Source organism: Argopecten irradians, chromosome 5 (genome assembly GCF_041381155.1).
Source record: "Argopecten irradians isolate NY chromosome 5, Ai_NY, whole genome shotgun sequence".
Classification (NCBI taxonomy): domain Eukaryota; kingdom Metazoa; phylum Mollusca; class Bivalvia; order Pectinida; family Pectinidae; genus Argopecten; species Argopecten irradians.
In genome coordinates, this window is record NC_091138.1 from 24,120 (window position 1) to 41,011 (window position 16,892).

Genomic DNA, 16,892 nt, shown 5'->3' on the forward strand with positions numbered 1-16,892 from the left:
TGGTTTTGGATTTTTTTTTATATATTGATTTTCAAGCTCATCTAGTTAACCATGAAATACTACCTAACTGTTTTTAAGTTCATTGTCTTTGAAGTGTCCAGACCAATCGAAATTGATTTCCTTATTAATTTGTGTGTAGTCGCCGTTTTCATATAACCTTTTAGGTCTTTTATAATGTACTTGCACGTTACATATGTCATTTCTTTATCAATTTATAACAGTATATCCCGCGGGACAGTATTCAATTCTTTTAATTCGATCCTTTATTACCTTAGGCCAACCGTTTTACTTACTAGAAGTTAGTACCTATCCCCGTATAACGGTCTCTTATCGATCACAAATCAATGATAAATCGGGCGAGTTATCTTGCTAATTACACGAACAATGTATCTAATTGACGGGCCCGTTTACCTGTGCGGTCTATTTTTAGACCGGTGCGTTATAGCGTCCGTTGCCAGGAAGTGCCATAATGATCGGTCCCAGTCGTTGGGCCAGTGTCGTGAGCGGTTTGTCAACAGTCTGATCTCTGTAGGATATTTACACCTGGCAAACGTAGACGTAAACAATTCTGTGTGGACTCCAAACTTTTATTGGTGATATAATATATGGATATGACTTTGTGATAAACCTGACATTGTGACTTGTAACAGGATTGATATAGTGGACGGCGCTATGTTGAGCGCGCCAGGTCCCCGACCCCATGTGCTACATGGCCAGGGTAAGAGTGCCAATACACTACTGACAGAGGATGGGTGTCACTATCCGGTCATTTTACCCGCCTATACAGACAGGATGCGGGCAGCGTCTGCCCCCTACGAGTACGGCAAGGGCGTACGGGCCATGCATAAAACTACTCTTACGATAGCAAAACCTCCCTGGGACCCCCGGGACGCTTATAAGACGTCCAATAAACAGGTAAGTGTCTATATACAACTGTATAGCCTGCACGTGTATGTAACTGGTACGGTCGAAGAGAGGTGTCGGACAGAAGAGGGAAGAAGATGGAAAAGATGTTAATTTAGTTACTTTGCACATGGGTTCATTTTTGCTTGAGATATGTTATATGATATGTTATTTTCATTATCTGTTACTTAATTTAGTTAGCATGCATGGGTTCATATAATTTGCAGCTTTCAAATTCCATGTTATTTGTGATATGAATTACTGCTACTTACAATATGGGTTCATGTTACTTATTATATGAAATCATGTTACTTATGATATGAATTACTGTTACTTACAATATGGGTTCATGTTACTTATATGAAATCATGTTACTTATGATATGGGTTCATGCTATATATATAGCTATTTGTGGCATAAATTTTGATATGAATTTATGTTACTTATGAAATGGGTTAATGTTACTCATGATATGGGTTCATGTTACCTATTATATGAATTTATGTTACTTATGAAATTAATTCATGCTCTTTGTGGCATAAGTGCATGTAACATCATAACATGCAATCATGTTACCCGTATAACAAATTTATTTTGTGGTGTCTGTATGAATTTGGTTGTTTAACATACATCTCACATGGTTTATGCCATAACATGATCTGTGTTGCTTGTGACATTGCCTCTATTTACTTATGGCTGAGTCATGTGCCTATGTTATAAATTCATGAAATTTTGTTACTTGCGATTGAATTTCATGTAACTTGTTGCATGAACTTATGTTTGTGGTATGGGTAAGACTTGTTTGATGTCCATATCAAGGAATCACTGAGATAACCAGCTCTTATTGGTTCCGAAATTACCATCATTCTAACAAATTATTCAGAATATTGTCCTACCTGGTACCTATTCTTAGGAAATATGCCAAAGTGAATGTCTACTGGTCTTTAGTATCATACAATAGAAGCTAATACCATTTCTACCACATATAGGCGGTGTTATTCAACTCTTAGGGTATCAAATAAACGATGCAGCTGTTGATTAACAATTTGTTTGTACTACACGTGGTATAAACTCTGTACGCATTCTGATTGGCTGACACTGTGAACTTTTACTGAACTTCATTTTCTTGGTGTCACGTCATCATTTATCAAAGTCATCAATAATCGAATGACGTCATACTATATGTTGTGATCGCTGCTTGACGTCCAAACTGGTGTTTGAAAGTGTGTGCGTCATGGTCATTGTGTCAAAATACATGAGGTTTTCATACATGTTAAATTGACCTTATATACTAATAATACATCTTGACCGACAAGAATTTCACTGAGGAGTTTCGTAGATTTAACGTGTAGGAAACAAACTTGATCTTGATGGTAATGGCTTGATGATTATTTGGCGGGAAATAGACGATGCCGTGTCGTGCGAATACTTTTACATTTATACAAGTAGTCCGACATAGAGTTTTATTTTCTAGAAGCAACTATAGAGTTTTATTTTCTAGAAGCAACTATGAAGACTTGATCTCCATAAGATGTTAAATGTGTATTAGAAGAATTTGATGTCGGTGGATTCTTTATCAAATGATGATTTTTAAATACTAATTAGTGTCTTTTTGCTTATGAAAATATTACTACACCGTATTTGCATATTTCGGTAAATACCCGTTACCGTATCCCCGCCATATTTTTCTATCAGTTAAAAACAAATATGATTGTGGTAGAAACAGGTCACACTACTTTTGGTTATTGAATATTGAATTTATTCCACACTCGTTAAAGCTAAAGCTTGTGTCTTTTGTAACTTTTAAAAAATAACTCACTCGTGTAGAATAAAATCAATATTCAACAACCACTCATTGTGTTACCTCTATATATAAGATGCCTTTCTTTGATTTCGACAATTTTAAGTTTTATCTGAGTAAAATATATGATTATAATAATATGCTATATCAGATATAGGCATGGATTGAAATGAATTGAAAGTTGTTTTTCTTTAAACATATCATACAAAACTTTTCATTTTTAATTCCAAACATGGCTTGATGGAATTATCATCAAAAAAAAAAAAAAAAAAAAATTAAATTAACATGCTACTAAACTTTTGAGTATTTAGCAAAGCTTTTGATACACAAGGTTAAGAGCTCCACACCTGGCCGATCATATATACCTATCTTCAGTCATATCAACGATCATGGATCTGTATTAAAATCCTATCTAGGTAGACCTGGAGGATTTGTATGGGGCCTTTTAAAGATTTATAGTAAATCCTTGTCGGGTATTTAGTTGTCCCTGGTCACTATAAACATTGACCTATTTATCAGCCACCTTGTTTGTTTTTAAATCGAAACCTATAGACACACTGCCATTTTTCAACTAACTATTGTATAGAATTATTTACACTTGAGGCTTCCGATACGAGGCCACAATTGTCTAAACAAACAAAAGACGGTACTCGATCACCACCCACCTCAGCTCCAATATCCAATCATTCCCTATACGTGTCCTCCCTCGTGGTGATCGGTAATCGTTAGCTTTCAGTTTTGTTTGATGTAATTTACTTTGTACACATGTAGAGGTGTAAGATATAAACCCAATTACCTGTTAATGTAAATTGACTGGGGTAGATCATGTTTCTGTCATATTTGATTTTAAATATTAGCTCACACGTATAGACTGTGTACGTAGACACAATTAAAACCTAGCATGATGCCTACCGTAAAAACTTGTGTAACTTGCGCACCAGTGTACTTCTTTTTTTAAGTTTCAAATTCTGATAACTCGAAGAACTCAATGCATGAACTGGATGAGTTATTGGTGACTAGGTTGCTCGGTCTAGTGTTCAGAGTTTGAGGTCTGGGTTGGATTCCAGATCAGTCGCTACAATTTCTCCTCTCTACACAGAGAAATAATATCCATGTTTGTTTGCGAAGGTGAACACTTGGAGAAAGCGAGGAATGTACTCGTGTACTGGAACTAAATTCAGCTGATCATTATATCGCTGTGAATTTTTGGTTGCATTAACAAAAATTAATTTGTTTAAAAGGTTTACATGACCAGATTGTGTTACATGATCTCCTGGGAAATATGGTTTATGAAGTGAAATCTGTGCGTGCATGATTTGTTAGTGAGGTGATAATTTCAGGTGTTTAGTTCATTAGTCAGGTAAAATCCATGTGTGCATGGTTCATTATTCATGTCAGGTTCAGGTATGTGGTTCCTTGGTCAGGTAAAAGTGCATGGTTCGTTAGTCTGGTGATAGTCTCAGGTGTTCATTCCTTATTTAGGGTTCAAAGTTTTGTTTCTATGGAAATCTTACCACCAGCTTCAGCAAAGTCAGATTGTTGGTAAATAGAAAATCATACATGTAAATAATGAAAACTTCACAAATGCCACTAAATTCATACATGAAAATAACACATCAGTATTACTATTATAAACAATAGTGTAAAAGTATGAAAGTATTTGCAAGACTTATGTATGTCATTGGATTTAATTACTTGACTTAATTTAAGTTATATTTTGTTCTGCTTTATTATTTATTTTTGATTGTGGTTTTGTGTGCCCACCTGCTTTAGCAGGTAGGGCATTAGATTTGTGAAATGCAATTATGAATGTGATCTTGGCTATTCAATTCCATTCTTTATTTATTTGAACCTTACGGTTCATCAGAAAAGGCTAAGACACACTATAGTCTGCTGTTGCTCAGCACAAATGGCTGCTTTGCCCATTGTCAGTATAATATGACAGTGTTGGGTGTGCCGTTCAGTGTCTTCAGTGGCATGTTTCAGTGTGATAGCACTATGAAAAGGACAAGAGTCCCACTATTACAAGGAGAAATGAATATACAGCAGCCTCCTGAAACACGGACATAAGGGAAGGCTGTCCCTGGGGAGGCTGTCGCTGGGGAGGCAGTCCCTGGGGAGGCTGTTCCTGGATAGGTCATCCCTGGGGTGGCAGTCTCTGGGGAGGCTGTCCCAGGGGAGGCCGTCCCTGGGGAGGCCGTCCATGGGGAGGCCGTCCCTGGGGAGGCTGTCCCTGGAGAGGTCGTCCCTGGGGATGTCGTCATGGGGAGGCTGTCCCTGGGGAGGTCGTCCCTGGGGAGGTCGTCCATGGGGAGGTTGTCCCTGGGGAGGCAGTCCCTGGGGAGGTCAGCACTGGGGAGGTCGTCCCTGATGGGAGGTCAGCACTGGGGAGGTCGTCCCTGATGGGAATGTCGTCCCTGGGGAAGTCTTCCCTGGGGAGGTCGTCCATGGGGAGGCTGTCCCTGGGGAGGTCGTCCCTGGGGATGGCGTCCTTGGATAGGTCGTCCCTGGGGAGGCTGTCCCCGGGAATGTCGTCCCTGGGGAGGCTGTCACTGGGGATGTCGTCCCTGGATAGGCCACCATTCAATGACCATAGAAAGATGTTAAGATTCACAACCAATGATCAACATTGTTTTTCCACACTAGAAATGGTTCTATATTTAGATTTTCATATAATATACCATTTATAACTTCTTGTTATTCACAATAGGCATAGTGCTTGGCTACACAAATAATTAAATAAATTGATTAGTGAAGGTAATTAAATTATATGATTAATTAATTTCTTGTAGGTGTGGGTTTGTACAATATGTAGTGAAAGACTCCACATGTACATGGATTTCTTTTCACCACATCTATATGAAGGTCTTTTCATTTTTATGCAGTTCTGTCAGTTTTAAAACTCAAGCATGTATGAATTGTCTTTTCAGTTCCAATTAAGAAAACAGGATAGTGTATAAACTCAAAAAACTCATCAAGTTTAATTGGACTGATGTTTCTGTGAAACAAGCTGCAGTTACTTTTTTCTCTATACTGAGCAAATCTGATAGAAAACAATACATTTTTATCTGTGAAGCTAACAATACTTATGTACTTACTATCATTAATGTAATTCATTCAGTATACAAAACCTTCTAGTGCATTTAATCGATAAGAAAACATGAACTACTATATATCAATAATGATTTAATCCGGTTTGGGTTTAAATGCCTGTATAGATGTTTTAAGTTTACTGAATAACCTAAGTCATATTATATTTATATTATGGTAATTTAATTCATATCTAATCTGAATTTCAATTTAACTATTTTTATACCCTGTACACCCTCAAAGTCCATGATGTAATTACCCAGATGAATGTATAGAGAGTCAATTTCAGTAATATAGGGGTATAAGGTTGTCCTGTATGTGTAATGTTCATCTGTAAGAGTTTTGATATCAACTGAAAAACACATATAAGCAGTAAATTTAGAACGTTGAATCTCTTATCAATCATCAGCTAAATTTGAGAGATAATGGAATCAGGCAAAGGTTCATAATGATACACAGTAATTAGCTATATGTATTGTACATGTATTTATATCGGCCATTTTGGCCATTAGAATAATTAAGAATCTATTTGATTGGATATTGTGTCTATATCACCAGTCTATCAGAACTTGTCAGAGAAAGTATTATGGACTAACTAAAAACCTACAAATGTAGCAGGATAATATTAGCTATGCCAATTCTATATAAAATGTGTTAAAAAATATTGGTGTCGTGTCATTTTGTATCAGATCTTGATCATGACAAAGGTATCCAGATGCTTTTTACATTCAATACAGTTGCTTTCACTCGATTTAACTGTAAATAATTTACGAGCAACTTGGGGCGAAAGCGTAGTGAAATGGTTGCTGTGCCTGACTTTTCCAATGGCCTTTACATCTAGATTGCAAGTTAAAGACCCAATGAGGAGGCTTTCCCTAACATGTCCAATAGTTCATTACCTCTATTAGTTTGCAAGTTGGAGATTCATGGGAATTTAATAAAAGACCCTTGGAACATCTTCAAACTACCACAGGTTGTTGTTTCATATTAGCTCACCAAATGAAAATGTGATTTTAATCCTTATGCAGGTTTGCTTACCTCCTATACACCTATATAAACTGTGTACATAATGTCATAATTCATAACAGCTTTGTTGACTATTCATTATCCACTTGGAAGAAAATTGATTTTTTAATGATCAAGCTAGTTGAGGCATGACTTTGAGATCTATTTATGTCGCAGGAAAATGATTACCATCAAGCCTGTGTATACCTATATATCATCTTTATAAATCTTTTTTTTTCAAGTCTGTGAATAATGAGCTAACATAGGCCTGGCTTTGTTGTATAATGACTAAGAGCGTAGACAGACTTATAGAACATGTAGCAGTTCTCCTGAGTTCTGGGCCTGTTTGAGTGCTGGTAACTAGGAGAAGTTCTCTCAATTGGTAGAGCATCCGGCTAGTTTTATAAAGGTCCTGAGTTCGAATACACATTTCTCTGCTGCTCCTATATATATTTGTATATAAATTACTTCAGCAATACTACGGCCGTAATTAAGCATACCATACGCTGGCAATGAAGACGAAGGCTTTGTTGACTTGATATGGATTGAATAACATATTATTATAATTCACCTGCTGCCTCCCTTCATGAATCATAATGCACTGGCATTGAAAAGTCTTTTGTTAAATTGACTTGGTATGAATTGAACAATAGAATCATTAAATTGTAAGAATGTCTTGTGGTTTGAAGTTAGCTGTATGTTTCAGTGAGATAACACTAATTAATAGATTCATAGACAAAAACTTAGCAAAAAATGGCCAAAATTTTCAAAATTTCCACATTTTCATAATTTATGCATACATGTATTTTGGATGGTAACAATGACAACTACAACTGCAAAATTATTAAACAGTCATTGTAGTAATATCAGGGATGTACTAAATATTTAAAATACAACAAATTAATCACTAAATAACAGCTTCAAAATTTTCATGGATTTGGGGGCCAAAAAGGGCCCAAACCATCAAATAGTCCTTTACAAATTTGCATTTTTATTTTTTTTTTACTTTTGGTATTTTCAGATGTAGGCCTTTAAAATATATGCAAAACATATGGAACGAATTGACTAAGTTTTTTTTCTCCATATTCATCTATGGAAAATGAAGATAACTGCATGATGGAAAGGGGACGGATGGGGTTGTGATCTGGGGGTATGTGCTGAGGAGGGGTGGAAAGATTGAGAAAGGCATGAATCTATTTGCTGGGGGTTATTTCAGTGTAAAGATTTGGACTTGGTGTGTGTTTATGTTTCAATGGGAGGACACCAGGTGATCTTTAGTTTTGATTACCCCCTCCCCAACATGGTAAGCTGAAAAGATGTATACAGAGTATTTCATTTTTCTTCTTCAGTATTTTGGTGGCAGTAAATCACTTAATCCAGTAAGACGTCCCCCACGATGTCCCTCCATGCACACATCCCAGTGGGACATCGGTCAGAACCAGCAGGACAAATACTGGGACACTCACTACAAAGGAACATTCCACGAGAAAGAAATCGTACCGGTAGGTATATTCAACATGGACTGTCACTATCTTCACAAAACTCCATTTTATATTTATATATGTACTTCTAAAGTTCTCTTATTCTATCCTTGAAGAATTAACCTTTTTGCTTGTATTCATTACCATAATGATGATTGGTTAATGTTAGCTGATATATCGAGGCTTTATAAGAAAAAAATGTGCAAATAAGTTATGTAAATGTTAATGGAAAAAGTCAAATGATATTGATGGAATAATTAGCATAATAGGTGTTTGAATATATCAGACTTTATAAGTACCCCGTTTTTTAATTTGCTGAAATCATGTCCCAAATATGATAATCTGTGCTTTGAACATGTGACTAAATTACCAGAATGTGCCTACTGATACCTGTATATGGACATCTGTTCTTGTGTGCCTTAAATAGAAGTCTATTATACCACTGAGCAATGTATAAGAACTGAAAGTGATGTATAGAAATTGGTGCAATACATATATGCTTTCAGTAGAAATTTGTTGTGTCTCAGTGCATTACTTAGGAATCAGTGCCATGCCCCTGTGGCCCCTGTGCCTCCAAAGTTTGCCAAGGCCCTGTGTTTGTGAGATTTGTGTCGTGCTCCTATGCCTTAAATATAGTAGTGTTCTCCCCGAGTATTGATTGCACGTGTGTCTAAGTTATTATTCTTATTTATGGTAAATGTTAGAGGGGAAGTTCACCATTATACTTTATAGCTTCCACCATTATTTTATAAAATGTACTATTATTTTCATTTAGACTAATTTTGTTTCCAATTCAATAAAGTACACATTTAATACATTTTATTTCTTCTCTGTTAATTTAAAACACATATTTTACTTCCTTATTGCCATTAACAAGTTGTTATATTGGAATGATTTCCAGATGATCAATTTTGATCTCTACATTATATGTTTATACTGGATCTTTATACTAATGGTGTGGGCACTGTATCTCTCTTCCAGACTACAACACGAGTAAGTTTACTTCTAGTAGCTTTATGGTATATTGTCTTTCCTAATTCGTCAGTGATACCATGTATTCTTTGGTTAACCACAGGTAATTTACCTGGTTTATTGTGAATGTAGCTCATGGTCATTTAAGAAACAGGAAGTGAGAAGGTGATTCATGATACAACCATCATTGAAGACCCATGGTTGATTGCACAATGGCTGCACTTATCATAATTATAATAAATGAAGCGTAGCATAATATGATCACCATGGGTCTCCAATGATGTGATACTAGTAGATTATCAAGATACTGAGGATGTAGGGGAGGTATTGGGTATACAAATAGCTCAGTCAGTGAGATCATTAGCATTCATAGTCTCAAGTTGCCTCAGCTATTGTACTCTCTTTAAAAGCAGGGAAATGCACCAGTCTTTACTTTAAAATGATTGTGTCAACCTTGAGAAAGATAATGCTCTCTATATTACGGGTACTATGAATAACAAGAGTACATAATTGTTCAATAAGGTAGCTACTTCAAGAGTACTCTGTGAACATTTATATTCAAAGGGAAATAACTTAGATAAAGGGAAAGATAACTCAAAATACTGAAAAGTTATACAAGTTTACATGGTGTCACTTCTGTCTCTTGGCCTTACAATAAATATGCTGTTTCTAATTAGATTAATAAGAATATCAGGGTCTAATAATGTAATACGTTGTAGAGGTAGGTACTCAGAGTTATACACCTGAATACATACTGTAATTGACAATTTCATTGCTTACTCTTCGAATGTTTAATTAGTCTAGGTAAAGCATTAGCATTGAATATGTATTCAACCCAACCAGTTTTTTCTATGCGATATGTTGATGCATTTATATATGGTACTTAAAATTTAGGGAATACAATCAAAATTTTTCCGATTTAATTGTAATATTATTTGTTATTGGTAGTATTTTTCTGATATTCATAGGAGGAAGTGTGCTGGTTGGGTTGAATATAGTATACTTAATATTGATATTTATTTATACATATATATACTGTTGTATATACATATATGATTAGTTCATTACTATGATTAAGATGATGATATCCTTTAACGTATATAACATAAGATTTTATAACTGTAGGCTTGTAGGATGCATGGCATACATTTAATGCTATTGTTAATATCTAATAACACAGAAATACTATAAAGAACATTAAAAAATCTAGTAATTTCTTCTTATTGAAAGAAAACTATAAAGGACTATGTATGGTAAGGGTCTTTTGTGGCCCCTTAATCCGCTATTTTTCAAAGTCTGTTATTTTAAGATTTAATCTTGCATTTCAAATATTAACTACATGCATACCTGATATATTTGATACTGCTATTAGGTGATATAGCAGTTCTAGTTGCCATGGCAACCATTTTTATTATACATAAATAATGCAAAATGTGAAAAAAAACATCAAAAATTGGCCTTTTTTATGCAGTTTTTCATCTAGTAATTCCCTTTAAATATAAAGTTTGTTCTAGGTTGTGCTCTATTGCTTTTAAAAGAAAAACTATCAAAAAATATGCCAAAATTGACCAAATTTTCAAATTTGCATAATTTATGCAAAGTTACCATGATGAAATAGCAAAAACATACTTTCTGTCAACAAAAATATCATTAAGTTTTTACTAGGGGCGTTTTCAATATTTAATTTGAAATTTGGTAGATTTAGGGGCCAAAAAGAGCCATTACCATATCTAGTCCTTTGTTTAATGTAGTGGTTTAATTAGCTAAGCATAAGCTTATTATTTATAAATGTTGTCCAAGTCCATAGTATTTCCAGCTTCCACTTATGTATTTAAAATCTCTCTATCCTTTTCAGTGTTAGATAGTGCATTGTATAATGTAACTCTCCTGTTTGTGTCTTTGTATCATATCCTTTTTTGAATTTTCTATTACTCTTGCCAGTTTCTATAAAATGTGTATCCTACCAACAAAAATGTGTAAGGATCCCCGGAATAGAACATTGATATTACTTCTTTGACCCATATCATAAAGTTTTGAAACACAGGAAGTGTTGGCCTAAAAAGAGTTTTAAAATGAGTGTCTATTTATTATGACAATAACATGAAGTCATAGTCTAAAGGAAAGTTCACCCAAGTCAAGAATGACCAGGTTTCAAGAAATTTAATCAATTTCAGGGAATTTTCAACAAACAAAAGGTAAAAGGGTGGAAAAGTAAAATGTGTTTTGTTTTTACCAAGGATTGCTGAGCAGTCTTATCATATCATTCATTCTCTTAATAGATTTTGGTAAAATTAATGATATAAAGCTGGAATTTATATACATGTGTATACAATCTGTAAAATGGATTGGAAGTCAATAGACTTTGAAGAACAATATTAAAATTCATAATATAGCTTTGAAGAACAATATTAAAATTCATTAAGTGTCTTGAGTTTGAGGTTCATATGCCATTATCAGTATTTAGTACATCCTTACTTTTAGTGTAGAGGAATACATGTAATTGTGTTATATATATAAAAAAAAATCCATTTTTTATTTGTGAAACATCATACATGTAATTTAACAAAATAACTTCAATGTTTCACTATATGGAATTAGTTACTTTTGTACAGCGAGTATTGTTTTATGTTGTTGTTTAGTATGTGAGAATAATAAATACATGTAATAACACAATGCTCTCCTACAAACTGATGATGTTATCATGAAATACTTGCTCACAAGGGCAGACAACTCTGGAGACAGAATATCATGTTTTTATGTTGTTTCTAGACAGTCCGGTGAAGGAATTAATGGTTTATCTGTGAAGTGTTTAGATAAACAGTAATATATGGTGGTTGTAATGTATAATTTATGGCAGTAGATGTGAGAATAGTGGGTAAAATTTGAACATTTAAATAAAAAAAAATCAAGGCATTAATCACTGTAACAAGTGTGGCTAAAATGTGAAATTTTTTATCATATGATGACACTTGTATGAAATTTTCTTTTCAGAAAAGTTCTCATTAATTTGAAGGGGAAAGTTTTAGGTTTGAAGAAACAAAATAAAACCACTTATATACATGTAGGGTATATAGATATAACATTTCCTTATGAATGGCGTTGTTATTTTGCCAGGCCAATCGACTCCACCTGACATCTCTAGTAAACAGAATTGATCAGACGGAGGGAGGTGACATGAAGAAGACGATAAAATCGGACAAGGATCATCCAAACTACTGGTCACAGTACGGACGTATCCACAATAAACTCGGACACATGTTAGGGACAGGAGTGGCTAGGGAACCTCCAGTACGGAAAAGTTTCAATGTCATAACAGGTAAGTAAAAAGTGTAGGTATAAAAAGTTCACAACTATGACATTATTGAATGTTAATAATGATAGTCAAACAGTCAAAATATTCTTTCCATTCAACTTTGTATTGCACTACAATTTCAGCCTTGAAAAATATCATCATTCTCGGGTATGGAGAATATGATGATCTTTCAGATCTTTTCAGTTTCATTTCAACTTTGTATGTACATGTAGTTTACAAACAATTTGAGATTGCTTATGATGATTTCATTGTATTCTTCTCTATCTTTGTTGACAGGTGAGGAGCTAGGACCAGCCTGGGAGGACATGAATCGGCGAGTATCTGGAAACCGAGTACTGTACTCAAACCGATGTGAGAGATCACCGTTACTATTAGGCTAATACAGGACAGTGGCTAGCCTGCCATGGGTGGGCTGGGTCGCTTTTTATCTCAATGAATGGCTCGAAACTTTTGTAAGTTGCATGCCAATGATCCGTCACAGAATTTGACAGACTATTGTAGGAGCAACGTGATTTCATCACCTCCAGTGACAGTGGATTCTTTAGTACAGGACATGTGAACAAGTTGTGCCAAAGTATTACTAAATTGTATTTATACCCGAGAGCTGTGATATGTTGTGTCAGTATAATAGTGAGTGATAAAGAGGATCTCCTAATTCGCCTTACCTATGGGAGAGAATTTCCTTTAGAGAAGGTAGATGATCTTACCAGAGTAAGTTGATCTGAACAAGGGGACACTCTAATTACTCAAGGGAGACAATCTCCTTTCCAAAGGGAAAGTCTTATACAGGGGAGATGATTTGAATAAGGGGACACAGTCTCCTTACCAATAATGGTAGAGATGATCTGAATTTCCTTAGCAAGGGTAGACATATTTTACCTGCAGAGACACTGCAGTTCACTCAAATGGCATACGTTTGCTTCCTCTCAAGTTAGAGTTAGAAATTTCAATACCAGAAATTCCAGGAGCAGATTTTGATAGACGATAATTGTTAGATATCTTTTCATTTGTTATTTATGTTAAATGAATAATCACATGTTTGAATTCACATACCAGTTATAAAGTAATGTAAAGCCAAATATTATTTTTTCCATTTTAAATTTGTTGTTTATATGTATATATTCATTACACATTATCATGATTTGTTGACACATAGTGAACAACATGTGCTTTTATTTATGACAGAAAAAAATGTTTATTTATGTTGTTTTAGAAATAGACTTCAGTTCTATGTAGTTGATTTAAAAAATTATCAAAATCACTAGATTTCTGGATAATTATTTCATGGAGATACATGTACTACATATGTAGGATGAAAATTTTGCATAAGTCATGTAAAATAATTAAAAATGAATTTGTAAAATATTTTCACTTTTTTCAATTTCTTAAAACAAAAGAATACATTTTCGAAAACTTTAAGCTTTATTTGGAATTTTGCAGTTGAAAAGATCATTATCTCCATTATTGTATATAGCCCTTTATATGATGATCCAGGGCTATTACTACATGTATATATTATTTCCCTTGTTAGTACTGGTGATCCAGAGTGAAGTTGTGCCCAGTCTTCCTATTGGTCTTTATACTGTACAACTCAGTATTATTATAGCGGTCTTTATACTGTATGTACAACTCAGTATTATTGTAGTTTATTGTCTTAGTAACAATTTTACATTGTTTTATTAATTTGATCTGTGATATCTGTTTTATCTGAAGTTAATACTTTACATTACTAAAGGTTTTCATTAAGTATTTTGATGCACAATGTATCACTAAATCTTTATACCATAACAAAATATTTGTACACAGATCGAAGAGAAAAAAAAAAGATATGGTAATTATATATGGTTCAGTAGTCTAGCCAAATAGAACTGAATCAGATTTTTTAAAGAAATCATTTTAAATTGAGTAAATTGTTCATAAAATAAGTTGTAATATAAACTTTTTTTTTATCTTAAGACAGAAAACAATGATGTACATCATAGCCAATGTGAGTTTGCTTGTTATTATTTCGGTTGTATATTTTTATATTACATTCCAATGTTCTCATGATACACAGTGCAATTACTAGTAACCGTAAATAGGATACAATGTATAGAAGTTTTATTTCATATAAACACAGTATTTATTCTCGACATAATCAATATCTAGAATGCATTATATTTCAATTTTGTATAGATCAAATTTACATTCATTTATCAATATTAAAAGACATGTTTCTAGGGCTTGAAAAAAACCATAAATGATAAGGCTAGGTTAGTGTTATGTAAAGATAATCCTATGCAAGGAAAATGTGATACATTGTAATTTAATTTTTTTACGAATCAGTATTCAATAAAAATACTCTTGTATGACAGAAAATGCCCAATATGGTGGATATCATGTCATATTTGACTGCATACATTTGATCAGACTACAAAAGTTTCAGATTTGACAGTGTATTATTACACACGAGTTACTATTTTTTTACTTTTTGTTAATCCACCACTCAACATTCTGTGTTATTCAGATTGCTACGTGCATCCATTGTTTTCTTTGTATATGAAGGTTTTTGTGCGGATATGCTTAAATATTTACTGTAGCATTTTATCGTTGAAGAGGAATAACCTCATTCATACATATTTCACATCAAATAGGTTATGATTTTGTATGAACAGATAAATCCACATGGTTATGAAAAAATGGTAGAAGTGATGTGCATAGCACAGGAACTTTATTCTAACCCACACTGATATTGTGATATTGCATATATAAATGTGGTAATTCACAGATGTATTTTGCAGTGTATGCCATCCTGTAGGTGAATTTAACACAATGGAATCAACACTGCCAGTAAACAGATGCCTCACTAGTCATTTGTGTCATTAGGACCATACAACCAACGGTCTAGACTTGGTGTGCTATAAATAAAACAGACGCTGAACAAAGTATAATGTTAAGTTTGTTATTCTTATTTCATGAACTAAGTGAGAGACTACAGAGGCTAGTGTGATGAGTAGTGTTGGCTGACCACTAACCTACTAGATAACAAGGCAATAACCCATGTGAGGAAGGTGCCAAACACTGACCACGAGGTCAATGACAATTTACTTGGAACTGAGCTTTCCCACTCTCCAATCACTGCCCCCACACCTACAAATACTGTCCATCAGATGTGATACGTCTCTGACCAATGCCCCACACCTACAAATACTATGTTTCACTCACGTGTCCAAGTTCACATGAATCAGACTGATAAAGCATTTTCAGTCTATTCCAAATTGACCATTTAGATGACTTAAGATGAGTCTATCTGAAAGCGAAGTTATTGTTTGTATTTTCATAGTTGACATAATTTGTAAACAAACAACCAATTACAATGTAAACCAAAACTGATTTATTTTTCACTTGAATTACACAGGACACCAAGAAATGAAGAAAGAAAAAATCAAAAGCTATTTACATTTGATTACAACAACATACAATGATTTTGTCACACTAAGCTTGCCTATTTTATCTGGCATACACATACACATAGAATATTTCTGACTAAGTTGAAACATTAAAGACATCTGGAAGTAGTTTAGTAGTATCACTGAAGTTTCTACAGCTGGTGACTTCCCGCCAAGTATACTGTAACCATAGTGATCAGTTTCTACAGCTTTGGTGACTTTCCGCCAAGTATACTGTAACCATAGTGATCAGTTTCTACAGCTGGTGACTTCCCGCCAAGTATACTGTAACCATAGTGATCAGTTTCTACAGCTGGTGACTTCCCGCCAAGTATACTGTAACCATAGTGATCAGTTTCTACAGCTGGTGACTTCCCGCCAAGTATACTGTAACCATAGTGATATTTCTACAGCTGGTGACTTCCCGCCAAGTATACTGTAACCATAGTGATCAGTTTCTACAGCTGGTGACTTCCCGCCAAGTATACTGTAACCATAGTGATCAGTTTCTACAGCTGGTGACTTCCCGCCAAGTATACTGTAACCATAGTGATCAGTTTCTACAGCTGGTGACTTCCCGCCAAGTATACTGTAACCATAGTGATCAGTTTCTACAGCTGGTGACTTCCCGCCAAGTATACTGTAACCATAGTGATCAGTTTCTACAGCTGGTGACTTCCCGCCAAGTATACTGTAACCATAGTGATCAGTTTCTACAGCTGGTGACTTCCCGCCAAGTATACTGTAACCATAGTGATCAGTTTCTACAGCTGGTGACTTCCCGCCAAGTATACTGTAACCATAGTGATCAGTTTCTACAGCTGGTGACTTCCCGCCAAGTATACTGTAACCATGGTGATCACTTTCTATAGCTGGTGACTTCCCGCCAAGTATACTGT

The 16,892-nt window shown here is 34.6% G+C and overlaps 1 protein-coding gene across 2 annotated transcripts; it reads left to right on the forward strand.

Annotated features, from left to right (window-relative positions):
- The first annotated feature begins 446 nt into the window (after positions 1 to 446).
- LOC138322600 (uncharacterized) lies at positions 447 to 15,495 on the forward strand. 2 transcript variants are annotated; one of them, XM_069266567.1, is made up of 5 exons: positions 447 to 915; positions 8,149 to 8,301; positions 9,262 to 9,273; positions 12,367 to 12,568; positions 12,842 to 15,495. In XM_069266567.1, exons 1-5 carry the CDS (start codon positions 673 to 675, stop codon positions 12,943 to 12,945), a joined length of 714 nt encoding a protein of 237 aa, XP_069122668.1. In that variant the 5' UTR covers positions 447 to 672; the 3' UTR covers positions 12,946 to 15,495. The 2 variants fall into 2 exon arrangements, with proteins under 2 accessions (XP_069122668.1, XP_069122669.1); XM_069266568.1 differs by lacking the exon at positions 9,262 to 9,273 and having other exon boundaries at positions 452 to 915.
- The last annotated feature ends 1,397 nt before the right edge of the window (positions 15,496 to 16,892 follow it).

What these genes read in the sequence shown, in the direction of transcription:
- LOC138322600 (XM_069266567.1), top strand. Translation starts at nt 673, where the DNA reads ATGTTGAGCGCGCCAGGTCCCCGACCCCATGTGCTACATGGCCAGGGT. An exon ending in ATAAGACGTCCAATAAACAG is followed by an intron (nt 916 to 8,148) that starts GTAAGTGTCTAT and finishes TTTCTTCTTCAG; the next exon opens with TATTTTGGTGGCAGTAAATC. An exon ending in AAGTTTCAATGTCATAACAG is followed by an intron (nt 12,569 to 12,841) that starts GTAAGTAAAAAG and finishes CTTTGTTGACAG; the next exon opens with GTGAGGAGCTAGGACCAGCC.